The sequence below is a fragment of the Ursus maritimus genome, unplaced genomic scaffold (assembly GCF_017311325.1).
Source record: "Ursus maritimus isolate PB19 unplaced genomic scaffold, ASM1731132v1 scaffold_30, whole genome shotgun sequence".
NCBI lineage: Eukaryota > Metazoa > Chordata > Mammalia > Carnivora > Ursidae > Ursus > Ursus maritimus.
Window position 1 is genome coordinate 5,445,573 of NW_024425564.1, and position 20,831 is coordinate 5,466,403.

Here is a 20,831-nt window from a genome sequence, read left to right on the forward strand (position 1 = left end):
GTGGTGGGGTTTATGGTGAGATTGTGTCTTAGCCTCTCCTACCTGCTTCCATGTGGCTTCCCTCTCTTCTGCCCTGTGTAAAGGGTCTGTCAGTTTTAGTTTTTGTGTTTTGTTTTTCGTTTTGGAGGAAAATGCTCCACCTTTAGCTACAGATTCAGTGTGTCTGTGAGAAGAGGTGAGTTTAGGATCTTCCTATTTCACCATTTTGAACTGGAACCTGCATTTCTTATATTTGTTGTCCTTGTTCACATCCTATGGTATGAAGGAACTTGTGTGTTTGTGTTTGAGAACATGGAGACATAGAACACCACCACGATATGGGTCATTAAGGGCTTCCTTCGCCTCAGGAAAGCATGCTGAATTACAAAATGCAGAAGACCCAAGAAAAAACAGGGAAGGAAGCAAGGAAATCAGATTCATATGTAACTAAAATTCAGAAATATAAGTGAATACCATGTTTGTAATGTCATGGAATGCTCCCTTAGTTTCTTTTTTATACTTCTTTTCTGTGAAACTACATGAAGCAGATGATTTTCACCCCATGTTTATTTGAGAAAAGCTTATAAAGACACGTGGGCAGAAGGCGAGTTCCCAAGCAAGGGAGGCAGTAAGGGCTGCACGGAAGGGACTGGGAGAGAATGTGGATGAGGTCCTACAGTCACACTGGGGCTTCCAGGTCAAGGATGGGGCAGACGGAGCCACAGGGAGGACAGCTTCTGCAGGGTCACTGACGCCAGGGCCAACCAGATCCTGAGAAAGCACTGTATTTGTGGAAAAATAAGAGTTGGAAGCTTCTCACTCTGCGAAGAAGCTGGAGAGAAAGGTTCTTCCTGGAGTGTCACCGTCTCCACGTCAGCTCAGGAGTCCTGCAGAGACACAGCAGAGTGTTCTTTCCAGACCCACCTCTCCAAGAAGCTGCTCCTCCCTCTCTCAGGGCCTCGAGTGAAAGCAATGAGGTAAGAAGAACATATTCTTAGGTCTCCTTGAGCCAATGTTCCTCTAGAGCGCAGACCATTTATTAAGTGGTGGAAAGAAGCTTTACTGCAAACTGCCTGATCACATTTCAGTCCTCCCGTTATTTCTGTCTCCTGGCTTGTCTCTACCATCAGTTCTAGGAGACCAAGTCTATCTCTAAAACAGGATGAAAGAGCATTACCTGCTGGCTGAAGTCCAGAGTGGCCTGAAAAGAGAGGGGGAACATATACTTAAAAGTATGGAGGCAAGTCTGTCCCCAGATACAATGTCCCCAGCCCCAAAGTCCCCTCGTTTCTTTAACACCACAACCCACATCCCATGATGCCAGGGTGGAGCAGGAAGTGAGAGGTGTGACCCATGAAGTTTTTTTCACACAAATTCAGTGGGATTTCACTAGTGGCTCTTCCTGCATTTGCCCCAGGGTCTCTACCTGAGGTCTCCATTCTTGTTAACCTCTTTCTTATCTCCACAGGCCAGATCCTATTATGTTTCAACATAGTAACCATGGAATGTTGATTTCTGGATTTCCAGGAAATCTGAGGTTGACCAGGTTAAGATAGGTTCTTTTTTTTTTTTTTTTAAAGATTTTATTTATTTATTTGACAGAGAGAGAGACAGCCAGCGAGAGAGGAAACACAAGCAGGGGAAGTGTGAGAGGAAGAAGCAGGCTCCCAGCGGAGGAGCCTGATGCGGGGCTCCATCCCAGAACGCCGGGATCACGCCCTGAGCCGAAGGCAGACGCTTAACGACTGAGCCACCCAGGCGCCCCTAAGATACATTTTATACAGGGTCACTGAGATGAGAATTAACTTAAACAAAGCCATATTTCTTCCCCTAGAAAAGTCCAGGGGGAATCTCACCAACAGGTGCCTTACCCTTCTGATTCCTGAAGTAGAGGAACAGCCCCACCACCAGGAAGAGCAGACCCAGAACAAAGCCTCCGATTCCACTCAGCATCTTGCTCTGTGCAGAGTCAGACCGTGCCCCTGAGGGAAGAAGTCATTTTAATGATTTTTATTCCAAATTCAACTTCTCTGTTGGAGACTTGGGGATTGAGAACTTTGAGAATGAGGAAGAAGGCTTGAGAATGAAGAAGGAAGGCTTCCCTAAAGAAGCAGAATAATTGGCAATTTCTGGAAAAGAAATTTAAAATCACTTTGCATAGATACAAAGATTAGGCACTGAACTTTTTAAATATCACAGCTCTGACAAATCTGCTACTTCAACATGGATGGGTGAGGATCCTGGGACCGCATGAAATTCAAGTAGCTCGTGCAGGATGACAGAGCAAATAGAAGGAATCCAAGATTGGATTCTCCTCAAGTCAGGAAGGTCCCTACAATGTACAGGATGTGCCTCTCCTAAGATCACAATGAACAACTCAGAGCCACAGTGCCTGAAGCACAAGGCCAGCCCGAGGCAGGGGACTGGTGCCCTGGTCAAGGCAGAACCATGACCTGTGAGCCATGGAAAGTCAACCTCTTTTCTGTCTGCCAGGCACAATTGCCTCCCCAAGGAATGCAGGATCTGTAGAAATGATTACAAGATATCTCTAAACTCAGAAGATTTCTATCACAGGATATCACTCAGCTACCCCAAATGACTCATGCTGAAGAGAAGAGAACATGGGGCAGATGAAAACATGGTGTCAGGAGAGAGAACCCTGACACTCAGGAAGAAGCAAAGTCCCCTGCTTGGTGGGGGAGGAACTGAGGAGGTCAGACAGCTTCTCACTCCATTCCACGGTGACAGGGCTGGTCAAACTTGGGTGCTTCACTTGGCAGGTATAGACCTCTCCACTCTGAGGAACTGTCTCCAGCATCACCAGGGTCTGGAAGGTCCAGTCTCCATTTCGGATCAGGCCTGTGGACACGACCCCAGCCTCCTCTTCCTGGCCGTTCCGGAACCACCTGACTTCAATGTGGCCTGGATAGAAACCATTCACAGAGCAGACCAGGAGGTTGTGGTGCTGCAGGGGCCGGGTCTTCGTAGGATACACAGTGACTGTAGGCTCCGCTAGAAGAGAAGTGGTAGAAGGACTCAGTGAGGAAGACAGAGTCAGTCTCCCTGGTTGGCTGCCTGGCTGCCTCCAGGCTCTGGTCCCAGGCTGAGTCTCAAGCAGGCTTCTACCAAAGCTGGCCACGTGGCCCAAAAGAGCCAGTATCATGAGTCATGAATTTAATCCCAAATGTATGGATCCATTAGATTTGAGAGATGTTGGGGAAATTGGTGGGGTTTATTTTTCATTATGTGAAGCAGTTATTCCTGGTTGAATTGAAGTGTTTACAAGGTTTGCAAGGCATATAGTGTCTTAATTAAAAGCATGATTTCTGGTGTAGCCAGAATGGGCTCCAGACTCTGCTACTTTACTGATTCATCCTGGGTGAATTTTTACATTCCTCTGTGCCCCAGCTTTCTGACCTATCAAGGGGGATAGTGATACTGACTTAGCTCTTAGAATTATGTGAAGATTAGTGTACCGAAGTATGTAAAACAGTAACTGGAATTTAGCCTTCAATATATGTTAGCTACTTATTATCCTTGTTTTGTTGGGGAGGAAATATGACTCAAAGCAGGGTGGATAAGCTGGGGAACAGCTTGAGGTAGGGGGATGGGGAAAGAGAGTATGAAATTCTGGGAATGCTACACTCACACCTCAGAACAACACAGAAAAGGTTCAACCCTGGGAAGCAGGAAGGACAGAGGTGATTCTCTAGCTCTGGGAGCTGAGTCCCGGGAACAGCACGGGTCCTGAAAGAGAGAGAAAGTAGCAAAGGAACTCATTTATTTAAAAATGTTCTCATAATTGCACTCTGCTGATCAATCCTTCTTCTTTGCGGTACAAAAATATGTATTACTGGAATGTTATCCTTTTAATAATTGTCTCCCTTTTAAAGCTGACATCTGAGCTCAGGGCAGGGTCTGAGATGCATAGTAGGTATCCTTAGTGCCTGAGACAATCCCTGACACTACGGCCTGAATAAATACAATTTCCGTTTTTGCAAAAGGAGAAATATGGGAAAACCTTTTTACAACACCATAAAATTGTAGATTTAATTGATGAGAAACCACTGTTAACAATTCTGTAGTATATTTCATTAAATAAAAATGTTTACATTTCTAGCCGGAAAAATAATAAACAGGGTCAATATGTACACCACAAACTAGGGAAAATGCTGAATCAAATGTCAGCAAATCACTAAAATCTTATGTATAGAGCATGCATGAAATCACTGAGAAAAACACCAAAACCCCAAAGATAATAGACAGTAGATAATTTTCACAATTTTAACAACGATTAGCCAAATAATATGTGAAAAAAAGTGTTCAAGAAACTTAGCAATCAAAAGAATAGAAACTGAAAATTAACAAGATAAATTTTCAACTGAGCATTTGGCAGTATTGAAAAAAAAGGTCTAGCAAAGGGGAATGTGAGGTTAATTGTTACAACTATATATAGGAATCATATGCAACTCTTTTAATTACTTTCATCATTATAAAAAGAGCAGTATCGATATATTTTGTAACAAAATATAATTAAAAAATACAGTTTCAAAATCGTTTCAAGTATGTAAGAATACACACACTCAGAAACAAAGCAAGGAGCTTCTGGGTGGCCATTAGGTTCTTGGTTTTGGCTTAGGTCATGGTCTTGGGGTGTTGAGATGGGGCTCCCCCCTCTCCCCAACCCCCTCCTTCAGGCTCCAGCTCAGCAGGGAGTCCCCTTCAGATTCTTCCCCTCCCTCTCCCTCTGCCCCTCCCTCTGTCTGTGGTCTCTCTCTCTCTGTCTCTCTAAAATAAAAAAAATAAATCTTAAACATTTTTCAAAAAAAGAAAGAAAACAAGAAGTTGAGACCTAAAAGCAGCCTCGGAAAGATCAGAGGGGCCTCAGAGGTCCCCCAACCCATCAAAAATTAGTTGACACTTTTTCTCAAAGACATGGTCCCACACACAGACATAGGCACACTTCCTTCAGGGGGTTCAGAATTAAGAAGAGTGAGTGCCAAGAACAGAGGGTGACTGGTCTCCTCACATTCTCCCCAATCTTTTAATCCTCCCCTCCCCTCCCCCAAACCTTCACCCCAACCAGGACGCCCTCCACCTCCCTCCCCAGGTCACCAACCACCTGCCTAGTGTTCCCTCCACCTGGAGCTCCTGAGCCCCCCTCCCCTCTCCCTCAGGGGCCACCAAGGATGCCAGATGTCCCCTCCTGTGTCCTCCCCCCACACCCACCCTCCCAACCCATCCCCCACATCCAGGCCCACAGCCCAGCTCACACTCATTCTCTGTCCCCCTCACTTCACAGTGCACCCCTCCCACGCTCCCCACAGTTCCACAAAGACACACTACAGTGTCCCCACAGTCACACACAGACACACCACACAGTCCCTACAGCCACACACGGACACACTGCACTCTCCACAGTCACACACGGACACAACCACACAATCACAACCGCACATTCCCCACAGTCACACAGACAGACCACACTGCCCCTGACGTCGCACACTCACAGGCATCCTTGTAACTTGTGCTTGCTCAAGACCCTGTATGTTCACTCCGGACGAGTCTGTCTCACAGTCACACACACACACACACACACACACACACACACACGCCCTCCCCCAATCCCCGCCCCTGCCCCGCTCACCTTGTCGCCGCACCAGGAAGCTGTCCAACACCCCGTAGTTGTGTCTGCAGTACGTGTCCACCGCGGCCCGCGTCCGCTCCACGAGGTCCTTCTGCTGGTTCCAGTACTCAGCGGAGTGCCGCCCCAGCTCCGTCACCGCCCGGTACTCCCCCACGTCGCTGTCGAAGCGCACGTACTCCTCCCGGTTATAGATGTATCTGTCCAGGAACCGCACCCGCTCCGTGCCGTTGGTGAAATGACACTCGGCCTTCCCCAGGAACAAGAAGTGAGCTGTGGGGACAGAGGCGAGCCGCTCACCCGCGGGCTCCCGGAGACGCCGACCGCGGCACCCCTCGGTGCCCCCCCCCCCGCGCCCCCAAACCACCCGCACCCACGGCTCGTCTTTCCGCTGTCGGCGGCGGGGGCAGGCGGCACGGGGAGGAGGCGACCGGTCTCAGGGGAGCCTTTCGGGGTCCCTGGGTCCCGGGCGCGGCGGCGGACCTCCCAGCCTGAGCCGCGCGGGCATTTGCTCCTCACCGCGTCCTCCCCGACGCCTCCTCCTGGCGGACACCCGCCTCCCTCCTCGCCTCCCACAGCGGGTTCCCCGGACCTTAAACGCGTCCCACCTGCTCGCCCGCCGAGCAGTTGGTTTGGGCTGAGCTGGCTCAGGCCGCCGCCGCCCTGCGAATCCAGAGAAGGACACACGCGTCCCCTCCACTCGCGGAGCTTCAAATGGAGGGAAAGGGACGGACAAAACCCAACCAGGCAAGACTTTATACGGGGCGAGACATGTGTGCAGTTTAGAACAGAGAATAATCGAATGATCAGAACCACCTTAGGGTGCCAGAGAGGTGGTCTCAAGGGTGACATGACATGTGACGTGAAAGGTTAAGTAGATGTGACCTAGAGGGTGTGCGTGTGTGTATGCATGTGTGTGTGTGTGTGTGAGAAAGGGAGGCATGTTTCAGATAAAGGTAATACAATGTACAAAAGCTTGAAAGAATTGATGGTGAACTTCCTTAGGAAACCAGAAGAGAAGTTCACTGAAGCACAGACAGTGAGAGGAAGAAAGGGGAAAAAAATTACATTGGAGAAGTCACATGGGGCTGGGCACTTAAAGCCTGTGGGTGATATTAGGATTTTGATTTTATACTAAATGTAATGGAAAACCATGAAGAGTTTTAAGGAGAGTAAAGCCGTGATCCTATTACAGGATCACAATCCCTTTTCTGAATTTCCAAATCCAGATAGCTCAGAAGATCAGGGCTTTTTTTTTGGTGCCAAAACTCATTTGGCAAATCTGACCTGAGGAATTAATGAGTCGAATGTGTCTCAGAGCTCTTACTTGTGTGTCTATACTTTAATATGTGTAAACACAGGTGTATATATGATATAAATGTATATATTTTTGGTGTTTTTGTCTTTATGTCATTGAACTGTGAAAACAAAGCTAATTCCTTTATCAGGACCCATAAATGGAGGCCACCCCAGCATCCCACCCTTTTCCCAAATCTAAACTTAAGTCAGTCTGCACTTACAGAAAACATCTGTCAAGGAAACAACACATACCAGTCACAGTTCTCCCACTCAGGTTTAGCTAGCTTACCTTACCCTAGAAAATAAGACCTGGTAGCCTTATAAGGAAATCCCCCACCTTCTAGCCAATCATGCACTGTCTCCATGTTCCCTCTTCTAAAGCTCTATAAACTCACGCTTGCCCAAATACCTTGGGAAAAGTGCTCCACAGTTTTTGAATCACTTTACTCCCCCAATCCATGGATTATTTTCCCTTGGATAAAGGATATCAAACATTTTACTAAATCGATTTAGTTTTGTCATTTGACAAAGTCAAAAGAGTTAAAGAAAAATCCTGTGGTTAAAAGTGAGATGGATAAATGGAAGCTTCTGATATCATCAATAGTCTGGAAAGTAGAATTATTACAGAACTGTGAAGCATTTTACTGAAAAATATTTGTTGCCGTCACCACCATTTATGACTTAAAAAGGCAAGTTGTTGAAAGTTAATAGAGATTATGTGAAATATTGAAAAATTTGGCTTAAAGCAAAAAATAAAAATGAAGAGTTGCACTTGCTTTGTTGAATGGATTCAACAAAAAGTGGTGAATTTTTGCAACTGTCTAGTTTTTTAAAGTAATGAAGCAAGCTAAAATTAACCATGAAATACTGAATTAGAAGGTGAATGTGTATATAAAATGTGAGTCTAGAAAATTTTAGAAGCAGTACAGTGTAAAACAGTTATCAACCACAGCACTATAGACATTTTGGGCCACATAATCTTTGTGATGGGGGAAGTGGGGAGGTCTGTTCTGAACATACTAGGCTATCTACCAGCCTCTCTGGCCTCTACCCACTGGTTGTCAGAAAAAAGCCCTAGTGTGACGTCCATAAGTGGCTCCAGACATTGTCCAATGTTCATGAGGTGAAGGAACAGGGTTGGGGGGAGGGTGAGCTGTCCCTGTGTGAGAACCATTGGTGAAAAACCACCTGAGAAGACTGTGGTGAAAAGTCACTATTAATCATGAAGCAGTGGAAAATTACATGGAAAAATTTTCCCGTATCATACCTCTTGAAAATCTTGATCCTATATGAAACTTACGTTTTCTAAAAACCTGGTCCCAGTGCAGAGCTGTTTTTCCAGCAAAATAAATTTGTTTAGGACCAAAATTTACTGATTTCTTTGCCTTGGCAATCAGTCACTGTTATATTGTGATTTATAATAAGAATATATTTAGTCTTAGTTTCTGGCCCAGAGCTCTTAAAACTCTGAAAATGTCCTATGTGGTAAGAACAGTAAAGGTGTCTTTTGTTACATTAATGAGGTGACTTTGGATACCGCTGTGGGATGAGGGCTTGTTGCCAGGAGAATCCACCATGTGATTGGAGGGTTGAAACTTTTAGTCCCAACCCGCCTGACCTCCAGGGAAGGAAGAAAGGCTGAAGATGGAGTTCAGTCACCGATGGCCAATGATTTAATCAATGATGCTTATGTAATGAAGCCTCCATAAAAATCCAAAAGTCATGGTTCAGAGAACTTTAGGGTTAGTGAACACGTGGAGGTTCTGGGAGACTGGTAGGCATGGAGAGGGCCAAAAAGCTCTGTGCACTTTCCCCATACCTGCTCTATCTCTTTCATTTAGCTGTTCTTAAATTTCATCCTTTTATAACAAACAGGTAACCTGGTAAGTAAAATGTTTCTCTGAGGTCTGTGAGTGCTCTAGTAAATTATTCGAAGCCAAAATAAGGAGTCACGTGAACCTCTAAAGTTGTCCCTTCCATCAGAATCATAGGTGACAACCTGAATTTTTGATTGGGATCTAAAGTGGAAGAGGGGCTGTCTTGTGGGACTGAGCCCTTAATCTGTGGGATCTCCATATGGATAGCGTCAGACTTGAGTTGAATTGAGGACCACCCAGCTGGTGTTGGAGAATTGCTTGGTGGTATGGAAAACCTCCCTACACACTGGAATTGGTACCGGAACACCTTAGTCACCAAGTCATAATTTATCCTTCACATCCTCTTTCTTGGTTTTGCTGCCGTTGGTTCCCTGCTTATCTATAGTAGTAAACTATAGCCACACCCATTTCATTCCTGTTCAACGTCCCAACTAATTTATTTTCTAACTTTCAGTCTCCTACTCCCAATACCAGTAGGTATCAAAATTATTAGCACTGGCCAGATGCAGAACTCTCAATTCTGCAGTCAAGTCCCCTCAGAAGGAGAGAAACTAAGAAAATAATGACATTCTCATATAGATAGTTTACAAAAATGAGTAGGTCCCCAGAATTTGAGTAGAGACCTTTGCAAAACTCCTTTTGCCCCAAAAATGATGGCAGAGAAGAGTGCAGTCTGGACCAGACCCCTAAGGTCTATGTTACTATTCAGAAATTCTCTAAGTATGTTCCTGGCGGATGAGAAAGTTAAAAAATAACAAATGTGTGAAGTTGCTGTCCTGTTTACAATGTGGCTTATGTAACAATTAGCACTGTTAGTCTATGCTCATGTGCCCAATTTAAGTTTGTAGATTTAGCAAATACAAATATAAGATGCTCAAGTAAATTTGGATCTCAGGTAAATTATCAAAGTTTATCTGAAATTCAGATTTAACTGGGCATCCTATTTTTTATTTGGAAACCCTAGCCCAATTTGTTAACAAAATCTCAGAAGGAGTGTATTGAATACTTCTTTTTATCCTTTAACACATGCCCATGACAGCCTGCATGTAGCGTGAACTCATATGGGACTTTTCAGACAATAAGTGCAAAATGGATGCAAAATTTTTTTTTTTGTAAATGGAAACTAGTGGCACTTGCCTCTCTCCCCCACTCTAAGATACACACTGGTACATGTAAACATCAGAAATTTTATCAGTTTTACCCAACCTAGTACTATTTATTAACAGTAGTTAGAAGCCCAAGCTCTAGAATCAGAAAATTTGAATTTGAATATGAGCTCTTCCACTTGGGTCAGTTTTTAATATCCATGAGCCTTTTTTCTTTATTTCTGAAATAGATTTAATAATATCATATTCTCACAGTGTTATTGCTAAGTGTGAAATTAGTGACTCTTCCCATGCTGATCACATAATTACTCAATATATATGACCATTTTAATTTTTATAACTCCTATAAATGTAAACTCATAAGATCTTTCTACCTTATTCTCCTAAAGCAAATAATACCTTCGTTATGATTAGGCAATTTTTTCTATTAATTTTATTGCTAATTACCATTTGAACATACAAAGGCAGAAACATTGGTTTATGCCTAATAATGGTGTATACATGAACTTAATACAAAAGAACTCTGCTGACATAGAAAAGAGGGAATTTCAATATACTTAGATTTATACTATATAATCTGTGTTCTAACACTATGTAACACTGGGTAAATCACTTAACTTCTTTGAATTTTAAATTCCATAGCTATATATGTTTTTACTGCTACAGGTAGAATAGGATAGGTATGGGAATTATACACTGATATTTATAGGCCTGCTACATAGTAACTGCAAAATGTTTTGATACTTTATGCTGATAGAGGCCAGATACGTTTTTTTTTTTTTTCATCACTCCATCTTCATCACCTAGGGTAATAGCTGGGGTAGTGTAGGTTGATAGTCTCCCTGACTCCATTTGTGAACTCCTACAATCCAGTCTTCACATGGTGGTTAGAATTAGTTTTTTAAACAGAAATAGACTTACCTTTATCCCTTAAGTAGTCCACATAGCTCTCTAAATAAAAATCAAATTTCTTACCATGGCCATCAGGATCTAATATGATTTGGCTCCTTACTTCCTCCCCAACCTCATCTTATGCCACTCCCCAATTTGCTCACTACACTTCAGCTACTCTCATCTTCTTTGTGTCTTTTAAACTCAGCAAACATCTTCCTGTACTTTGGCCTTTCCCCTGTTTCCTCTCCCTGGAAAACTTGTCGCTTAGATCCTTCAAATGACTGGTTTGTTCTCATCATTCATGTGTCAACTAGTGTCACTTTCCAGGGAGAGGTCCCTAGCCCTTGTGCTGAAGTTGGGTGAATTCAGTTTTCTCTGTTTCACAACGCTGATGTATTTTTTTTAAAGAGCACTTATTTCTCTCTGAAATTTTTTTCCTTTATGTAAAATACTTTTAAAAAATATTTTATTTATTTATTTGACACAGAGAAAGAGAGAGAGAGAGAGAGAGAGCACAAGCAGTGGGAGCAGCAGGCAGAGGGAGAGGGAGAAGCAGGCTCCCCACCAAGCAGGGGGCCTGACACAGGACTTGATCCCAGGACCCTGGGATCATGACCTGAGCTGAAGGCAGATGCTTAACTGACTGAGCCACCCAGGTGCCCTCTTTTTGTTAAACATGTATTCAGTTATTGTCTTTCTCCCCTGTTGTTGGGTAAGTTCCATGACTGTAGGGGCCTTTTCTTTCTTAGCCAAATAGAATTCTCTGATCCTAAAACAGAACCCAATATATAATAGTTGTTTGGAAGAATATCTATGGTCTAAATGAATAAACCCAGTGTTCTGGGACTTGATCACTGTAGGACCCTGGAAAGTAATAAAGGGCTCAAGCTCCAACACTCTTTTATTCTGATGACACATTAGAGCCCTTCTGCTTCCTATGAAAATTTAGACAAACTTCCTCTTTCTCCTTCTAGTCATAAGAAACATTCACAAGTAAGGAAAGGTGATTTTAAGAAGGAGAACATTTTGTTATATTTCATTTCATCCAGTGGAAATGTGATAGTACTGAGGGTCTGTGCAAACATTGGGGATTTTCAGTAATAGTGATGATATAGCTGGGGAAAGAATAGTGAGGAACTAGAAGTAGAGGAAAAAAACATGGCCAATTAAGGAGAGGGCATGGTGAATGAACCCATGAAATTTGGGGCTAAGACTCCAGGAGGTCAGTGAGTTTCCTTGATTTGTTTATCGACTTTCAGCCCCAGGAATATAAGCAACCTTCACACCATTGGTACCCTGCTCAAGGTGTACAGTTTGAATCATATGAAATTGCTGATAATTGACTATTTTTGGCTTATGCAAATAAAATTTCATATAATTTTTTCTATACTAGTTGAATCACTTCTTATGGGCTCAGGCCAGAGAAAGGGGAGATGTAGGAGAAGCTGATAGTATAGAAAGGTCAAAATAGATTCATACTGAACACTAATCTGTGCCAGGTTTTTAGGAGAAGGCTTAAGCTCTTTAAGGCATTGAAGAACACCCCACAGATGCTCCTTATCTATGGGGTTGTTTCAAGCTCTAAGGTTCTCTGTTTCAGTTCCAGGGTCCTCTCCACAGGAGAAATAGAGGGAAAACAGACCCCAGCTTCTGTCAGATAACCTAGAGCACAGGGATACGGACCTTATAAACATTAGGGTTCAGGAGTAAAGGAAAGGAGGTGATGCGGGAGGCCCCTTGATACATCTTTACATATTAGGGAGAGGCACCAACATCACAGACCCTGCTGAGGCCAGAACACAAGGTCTTCTAAAGGAGATCTTTCTATTTTCTTTTGACTCCCCATAAAATTTTCAGGCAAACTTAACCTTTTGCTGGCATAACTCAACTAAAAAAGGGAACCACTGAAGGTGCCTGGGTGGTTCAGTTGGTTAAAGGCTGGACTCTTGATTTCAGATCAGGTCATGATCTCAGGGTCATGAGATCCAGCCCTAGGTTGGGCTCTGTGCTGAGTGTGGAGCCTGTTTGAAATTTTCTCTCTCCCTCTCCCTCTGCCCATCCCCCTATCTCACTTATACGTGCATGTGTGCTCTCTTTCTCTTTCTAAAAATTAAAAAAAAAAAAAAAAGGAACCACCAGATGGGAAACTATTTGGACTTCATTATTTCTTTTTTTTTTTTTTAAAGATTTTTTATTTATTTATTCGACAGAGATAGAGACAGCCAGCGAGAGAGGGAACACAAGCAGGGGGAGTGGGAGAGGAAGAAGCAGGCTCATAGTGGAGGAGCCTGACATGGGGCTCGATCCCATAACGCCGGGATCACGCCCTGAGCGGAAGGCAGACGCTTAACCGCTGTGCCACCCAGGCGCCCCTGGACTTCATTATTTCTAAATCTTCTCAAGAACCTGAAGGAATGGGATGGAAGGCTGGAGAGATTTCATTAGAAGAGAAATAGGAAGAAATGGCCCTTCCTTACGAAGAGCTTCCGTATGAATCTCTTTTAGAAAGGACAAGCATACAGGCTTTTTGTTGTGGAAAGAACTGGGGATCCATATAATCAAGATGGGTGATCACTGAAGAAAATGTCATAATTTTCTAAGGGACATGGCCTGGACGTGGTGACAAAGTTAACTCCCTTCCTTCCCCTATCCCACAATAGCTTATATACTAAGGTATGTACTTACGTGGGGTGTCCGTAGCCCAAGCCAAGGGAGGGCTCAGCATCATCAGTATCACCATCAGAGCTGCCATTGATAAGCCTCTGGGGAACCAGAGATATGCCATCCTGGAGAAGAGAGAGGACAGGGTTTGGGGAGCAGGTAAGTCTCAGTGAGGACTAGGACCGTCTTTCATCCATATGCGAAGTAATACCAACCAAGGAATTGATTTTTGTTTCTGGATTGGGTAATCTCTCTGTTGAAAGCCAATCAGCCTCAGATATGAAAAGCATCATCTGTTGCTGGTCAGAGATTCAGTATTAAGATCCAATTTTGAAACTTAGAATTTCCTGAATTAAAAAGATTGTTTTAATTAAATACTTTAAAGATTTGATCTAGTCGTATGTGAAACATTTTTTTGGACCCATATTGTGAGCCAATTTTGTGCTGGGTAGTGATGTGCACACAAGTTTGAAACTTTTAGGAGCATTTATTTCTCTCATTTGAAGACAGTTATTTTCACAAATGTCTGTGTGAGTGTGTTTAGGAACTGAAGGTGTGGGAAGATAATTACAAGTCAGGAGACCTTTAATCTGGTCTTTTTTGCACCATGACTTAGTGTCGTAGGTTTGGGAAGATTACTTAACCTCTCACATTTGAAATGAAAGCCCTGACAGCATTTTATATAAATTGAAGTGGCTGCTGTGTAGTAATTCTAGTTCCTTGAGAAGTTCCCTCATTATTGTTACTCACCTCTGGAAATGACAAAATTTGTGTTTATCTTATGTAATGACATCCACATCTCATGTACCAGTCTCCTTCCTAGCAAAGAAAACAGTGGCCTCCAAATTCCTAAATCCAGTCTATTATTCTCAATTATTATTTCAGGATTCTCAGCATAATGTTGTGCAAGTTTCAACATTTCAGAACAGAAATAGTATCTCACTTACTTGGAAAAATATATTTCTATGAAGTTCAAAATTTTGTGGAGAGGTTGGTTAGGAGTCATTATTGTCCCTGGATTTGAGAAGAAACTATGTTCTTGGACCCAAGTGATAATTCAGTACTACTGGAAGTCATGTGATTGCAACCAGAATGTCACATTTAATTTGACAAACTTTAATCATAATTTACTCAGAGACTAATTGTGACGTGTGATAATCTGGGAAAGCCAGGATAAGGTTCACCTTAGATTATAGAACAAAAAGAATGGCAAAGAAAGGTAATTCTATATCATGAACATACTGAAGTATAAAAAGAACACTATCAAAACTTGTTCATATAAATTTGATATATAAATTAAAAATCATACAAATTTGTTTTTAAAAAAATGGGCCAATGATTCTGATCTAAATTATGTTATGAATAATAAAAATGTGCTGCTTTATATTATATATTTCACACTTTTCTTCAATATTAATTCAATATAAGAACAGTTCAGGTAACACAATGTAGCAACTATCACCCAACATCAATCCTACAGGTGATCTTGAGGTTGAACTTCTTCACTGAAAACAAGAGGGGAAGCAATCCTACTCAACTTCTACTGTGTGTGGGAAGTGTCAAATAAAGGCTCATATCCTGAGTAAAGATAGTTAAATTGGTTTCTGGAAGAAAGTGGTGCTCAGTACAGAAGTCCCACAGTTCTCAGCTTCTACCATTAATATGGAACATAAAAAAATTATTTTATTTAAATTCAATTAATTAACATATAGTGTATCATTAGTTTCAGAGGTAGAATTCAGTGATCCATCAGTTGCATATAACACCCAAGTGCTCATTACATCACATGCCTGCCTTAATGCCCATCACCAAATTACCCCATCCCCTCACCCTCCAGCAACCCTCAGTTTGTTTCCTATAGTTAAGAGTCTCTTATGGCTTATCTCCCCCTCTGTTTTCATCTTATTTTGTTTTTCCTTCCCTTCCCCTATGTTCATCTGTTTTGTTTCTTAAATTCCATGTATGAGTGAGATCATATGATAATTGTCTTTCTCTGATTGACTTATTTGCTTAGCATAATACCCTTTAGTTCCATCAACATCTTTGTAAATGGTAAGATTTCACTTTTTTGATTGCTAATATTCATATATATATATATACCACTTCTTCTTTATCATTCATCTGTTGATGGACATCTGGGCTGTTTCCATAGTTTGGCTATTGTGGACATTGCTGCTATAAACATTGGGGTGCAGGTGCCCCTTTGGATCACTACATTTGTGTCCTTTGGAGTAAATACCTAGTAGAGCAATTGCTGGGTTGTAGGGTAGCTCTATTTTTAGCTTCTTGAGGAACCTCCATACTGTTTTCCAGAGTGGCTGCACCAGCTTGTATTTCCACCAACAGTGTACGAGGGTTTCCCTTTTCTCCCTATCCTTGCCAATATTTGTTGTCTCCTGACTTCCTAATTTTAGCCATTCTGATTGGTGTGAGGTGGTATCTCACAGTGACTTTGATTTGTATTTCCCTGATGCCGTGTGATATTGAGCATTTTTTCATAAGTTTGTTGGCCATTTGTAGGTCTTCTTTGGAGAAATGTCTGTTCATGTCTTCTGCGCCTTTCTTGACCATATTATTTGTTCTTTTGGTGTTGCATTTTACAAGTTCCTTATGGATCTTGGATATTAGCCCTTTATCTGATAGGACATTTGCAATTATCTTCTCCTATTATCTTTTAGTTTTGTTGACTGTTTCCTTTGTTGTGCAAAAGCTTTTTATCTTGATGAAGTCCCAATAGTTCATTTTTGCTTTGTTTCCCTTGCCTTTGGAGATGTGTCTAGCAAGAAGTGGCCGACGTCAAAGAGGTTGCTGCCTGTGTTCTCCTCTAGGATTTCGATGGATTCCTGTCTCACATTTAGGTCTTTCATCCATTTTGAGTTTATTTTTGTGTATGGTGTAAGAAAATGGTCCAGTTTCATTCTTCTACATGTGGCTGTCCAATTTCCCCAGCACCATTTGTTGAAGAGACTGTCTTTTTTTCCATTGGATATTCTTTCCCACTTTGTCAAAGATTAATTGACCATAGAGTTGAGGGTCTATTTCTGGGTTCTCTGTTCTGATCCATTGATATATGGGCCTGTTTTTGTGCCAGTATCATACTGTCTTGATGATTAAAGCTTTGTAATAGAGCTTGAAGTCAAGCATTGTGACGCCACCAGCTTTGGTTTCCTTTTCAACATTCCTCTGGCTATTTGGGATCTTTTCTGGTTCCATGCAAATTTTAGGATTGTTTGTTCCAGCTCTGTGAAAAAAAAGTTGATGGTTTTTTGGTAGGGATTGCATTGAAAGTAGAGACTGCTCTGGGTAGCACAGACATTTTAACAATGTTTATTCTTCCAATCCATGAGCGTGGAATGTTTTTCCATTTCTTTGTGCCTTACTTCTCCATTTCTTTCATAAGTGTTCTATAGTTCTCAGAGTACAGATCCTTTACATCTCTGGTTAGGTATATTCCTAGGTATCTTGGTTTTTGGTGCAATTATAAATTAGATTGATTCCTTAATTTTTCTTTTTTCTGTTTCTTTGTTAGTGTATAGAAATGCAACTGATTTCTGTGCATTGATTTTACATCCTGCCATTTTGCTGAATTCCTGTATGAGATCTAGCAATTTTGGGGTGAAGGCTTTTGGGTTTTCCACATAAAGTATTATATTATCTGTGAAGAGTGATAGTTTGACTTCTTCTTTGCCTATTTGGATGCCTTTTATTTCTTTTTGTTGTCTGACTGCTGAGGCTAGGACTTCTAGTACTTTGTTGAACAATAGTGGTGAGAGTGGACATCCCTGTCATGTTCTTGACCTTAGGGGGAAACATCTCAGTTTTTTTCCCATTGAGAATGATATTCACTGTGGGCTTTCCATAGATGGCTTTTATGATATTGACGTATAGTCCCTCTATCCCTATACTGTGGATAATTTTAATCAAGAAAGGATGCTGTATTTTGTCAAATGCTTTTTCTGCATCAATTGGGAGGATCATATGGTTCTTGTCCTTTCTTCTGTTAATGTGATGTATCATGTTGGCCGATTTGCGGATGTTGAATCACACTTGCAGCCCAGGAATAAACCCCACTTGGTCGTGGTGACTAATCCTTTTAATGTACTGTTGTATCCTATTGGCTAGTATCTTGGTGAGAATTTTTGCATCTATGTTCATCAGAGATATTGGTCTGTAATTCTCCTTTTAGGTGGGGTCTTTGTCTGGTTTTGGGATCAAGGTGATGCTGGCCTTATAGAATGAGTTTGGAAGTTTTCCTTCCATTTCTATTTTTTGAAATAGGTTCAGAAGAATAGGTATTAATTCTTCTTTAAATGTTTGGTAGAATTCCCCTGGGAAGACATCTGGTCCTGGACTTTTGTTTGTTGGGAGATTTTTTAAAAAATTTTATTTATTTATTTGACAGAGAGAGACAGCCAGTGAGAGAGTGAACACAAGCGGGGTGAGTGAGAGAGGAAGAAGCAGCCTCCTAGTGCAGAAGCCTGATGTGGGGCTCAATCCCAGGATGCCGGGATCACGCCCTGAGCAGAAGGCAGACGCTTAACGACTGCGCCACCCAGGCGCCCCTGTTGGGAGATTTTTAAATACTGGTTCAATTTCCTTGCTGGTCATGGGTCTGTTCAGGTTTCCTATTTCTTCCTGTTTTAGTTTTGGTAGTTTATACCTCTCTAGGAATACATACATTTCTTCCAGATTGCCTAATTTGTTGACATATAGTAGCTTTTAATATTTTAAAATTGTTTGTATTCTTTGGTGTTCATTGTGATCTCTCCTTTTTCATTTGTGATTTTATGTATTTGGGTCCTTTTTTTCTCTTTGATAAGTCTGCCTAGGAGTTTATCAATCTTATTAATTCCTTATAAGAATGAGCTCCTAGTTTCGTTGATCTGTTCTACTGTTCTTTTTGTTTCCATTTCATTGATTTCTGCTCTAATCTTTATTATTTCTCTTCTCCAGCTGGGTTTAGGCTTTATTTGGTGTTCTTTCTCCAGCTCCTTTACGTGTAAGGTTAGCTTGCGTATTTGAGACTTTTCCTGTTTCTTGAGAAAGGCCTATATTGTTATATGCTTCCCTGTTAGGACTGCCTTTGCTGCATCCCAAAGGTTCTGAACTGTTGTGTTTCCATTTTTATATACCTCCATGAATTTTTAAAAATTCTTCTTTAATTTCCTGGTTGACCCATTCATTCTTTAGTAGGATGCTCTTCAACTTGTTTTTGTATTTGTACTACCTCCATATATTTGTGTTCCTTCCAAATTTTCTCTTGTGTTGAGTTCAAGTTTTAAAGCATTGTGGTCTGAGAATATGCAGTGAATAATCTCAATCTTTTGGTACCAGTTGAGACCTGATTTGTGACCCAGTATGTGATCTATTCTGGAGAATGTTCCATATGCACTTGAGAAGAATTCTGTTGCTTTAGGATGAAATACTCTGAATATATCTGTGAAGTCCATCTGGTCCAGTGTGTCATTCAAAGCCCTTGTTTCCTTCTTGATCTTCTGCTTAGATGATCTGTCCATTGTTGTAAGTTTGGTGTTAAAGTCCCCTACTATTATTGTGTTATTATCAATATGTTTCTTAATTTTTTATAAATTGGTTTATATAACTGGATGCTCCCAATTTAGGGGCAAAAATATTTACAATTGTTTTGAACTTCTTGTTGGATAGAGACTTTGATTACGATATAGTGCCCTCTTCATCTCTTATTACAGTCTTTAGTTTAAAATCCAATTTGTCTGATATAAGGATTGCTACTCCAGCTTTCTTTTGATGTTCATTAGCAAGATAAATGGTTTTTCACCCTCTCACTTTTAGTCCGGATGTGTCTTTGGGTCTAAAATGAGTCTCTTGTAGATAGCATATTGATGGGTCTTTTTTTTTAAATCCATTCTGATGTCCTGTGTCTTTTGATTTGGGCATTTATCCCATTTACATTCAGAAAGATATGGATTTAGTGCCATTACATTGCCTATAAAGTCGCTGTTTCTGTAGGCTCTCTTTGTTCCTTTCTGGTCTTTGTTACTTTTCGGCTCACTCTTTGCTTACAGTATCCCTTTTAATATTTTTTATAGGGCTGTTTCAGTGTTCACAAATTCTTTTAGTTTCCATTTGTCTTGGAAGCTCTTTATCTCTCCTTCCATTCTGAATGACAGCCTTGCTGGATAAAGTATTCTTGGCTGCATATTTTTCTCATTTAGCACATTGAATATATTATGCCAGTCCTTTCTGGCCTTCCAGGTCTCTGTGGACAGGTCTGCTGTCAGCCTTCATGTTTCTACCCTTGTAGGTTTAGGACCTCTTGTCCCGAGCTGCTTTCAGAATTTTCTCTTTGTCTCTGAAATTTGCAAGCTGCACTATTATATGTCCGGGTGTTGATCTATTTTTATTGATTTTGAGGGGTGTTCTCTGTGCCTCCTGGACTTGAATGCTTGTTTTCCTCCCAGGATTAGGGAAGTTCTCAGCTATATTTTTTCAAATAAACCTTCTGCCCCCTTTCTCTCTTTCCTCATCTTCTGAGTTCCCTATTATTTGACTATTATTGTGCTTTATAGTATTACTGATTTCTTGAAGTCTCCCCTCATGATCCAGTGGTTTTTTTTCTCCTTTTCTTAACTTCCTGACTGTCCATCATTTTGTCTTCTATATCAGTGACTCTGCTTGTTATCTTAGCAGTTAGAGTCTCCATTTTTGACCGCATCTCAGTAATAGCACTTTTAATTTCAGCCTGATCAGATTTTAGTTCTTTTATTTCTTCAGTAAGGAATTCTCTAGTGTCTTTTATACTTTTTACAAGCCCAGCTAATATCTTTATAATTGTTGGTTTGAATTCTAATTTCATCATCTTACTTATATCCATATTGAATAAATCTATGGCAGAGTACTACCTCTGGTTCTTTCTTTTGCTGTGAATTTCTCCTTCTAGTCATTGTGCCCAGAAAAGAAAGGAGGAAAGAAAGAGAAAAAAAAGGAAGAAAAAAAAAAAAAGAAAGCAAAAGCAGCAATAATAATATCAACAACAACAACATCTTCAGGAAGTGAATGTGGTGTATGCTGTGTACACTCTGCTGTTGTGTTTTGGCTGCTCTTTCCCACTGGTCCTTCCTCTACAGAGTTCTTTTTTGCTTTTAGTGGGGGGTATTTATTTCTTTAAGTAGGTAAGTTTTGATTTGTTTGTGAAGTTAAGCCAGTAGCTGATGTTTTGGAGCTTTCTTTAATCAGTAGACTTGGTGGATGTGGGTGTTTGTGTTGATCTTCTGAGGGAGAGGCCTGCTGTGCTGGCTCACAAGCTGACTTGCCCTTATAAAGTTGCTCCTGCCAGGCCAGGGTGGCAGGGCTTAGTGTAGAGGACTCCAGTCTCCACTAGAGGAGCTGTGT

The 20,831-nt window shown here is 41.4% G+C and overlaps 1 protein-coding gene across 1 annotated transcript; it reads right to left on the reverse strand.

Moving 5' to 3' along the window:
* Positions 1–528: 528 nt before the first annotated feature.
* LOC103665517 (DLA class II histocompatibility antigen, DR-1 beta chain-like) lies at positions 529–13,670 on the reverse strand. Its single transcript, XM_008693469.2, has 6 exons — positions 13,485–13,670; positions 5,627–5,896; positions 2,710–2,991; positions 1,851–1,961; positions 1,157–1,180; positions 529–866 (listed from the first exon to the last, which is right to left on the reverse strand). Exons 1-6 carry the CDS (start codon positions 13,582–13,584, stop codon positions 853–855), a joined length of 801 nt encoding a protein of 266 aa, XP_008691691.2. The 5' UTR covers positions 13,585–13,670; the 3' UTR covers positions 529–852.
* Positions 13,671–20,831: the final 7,161 nt, after the last annotated feature.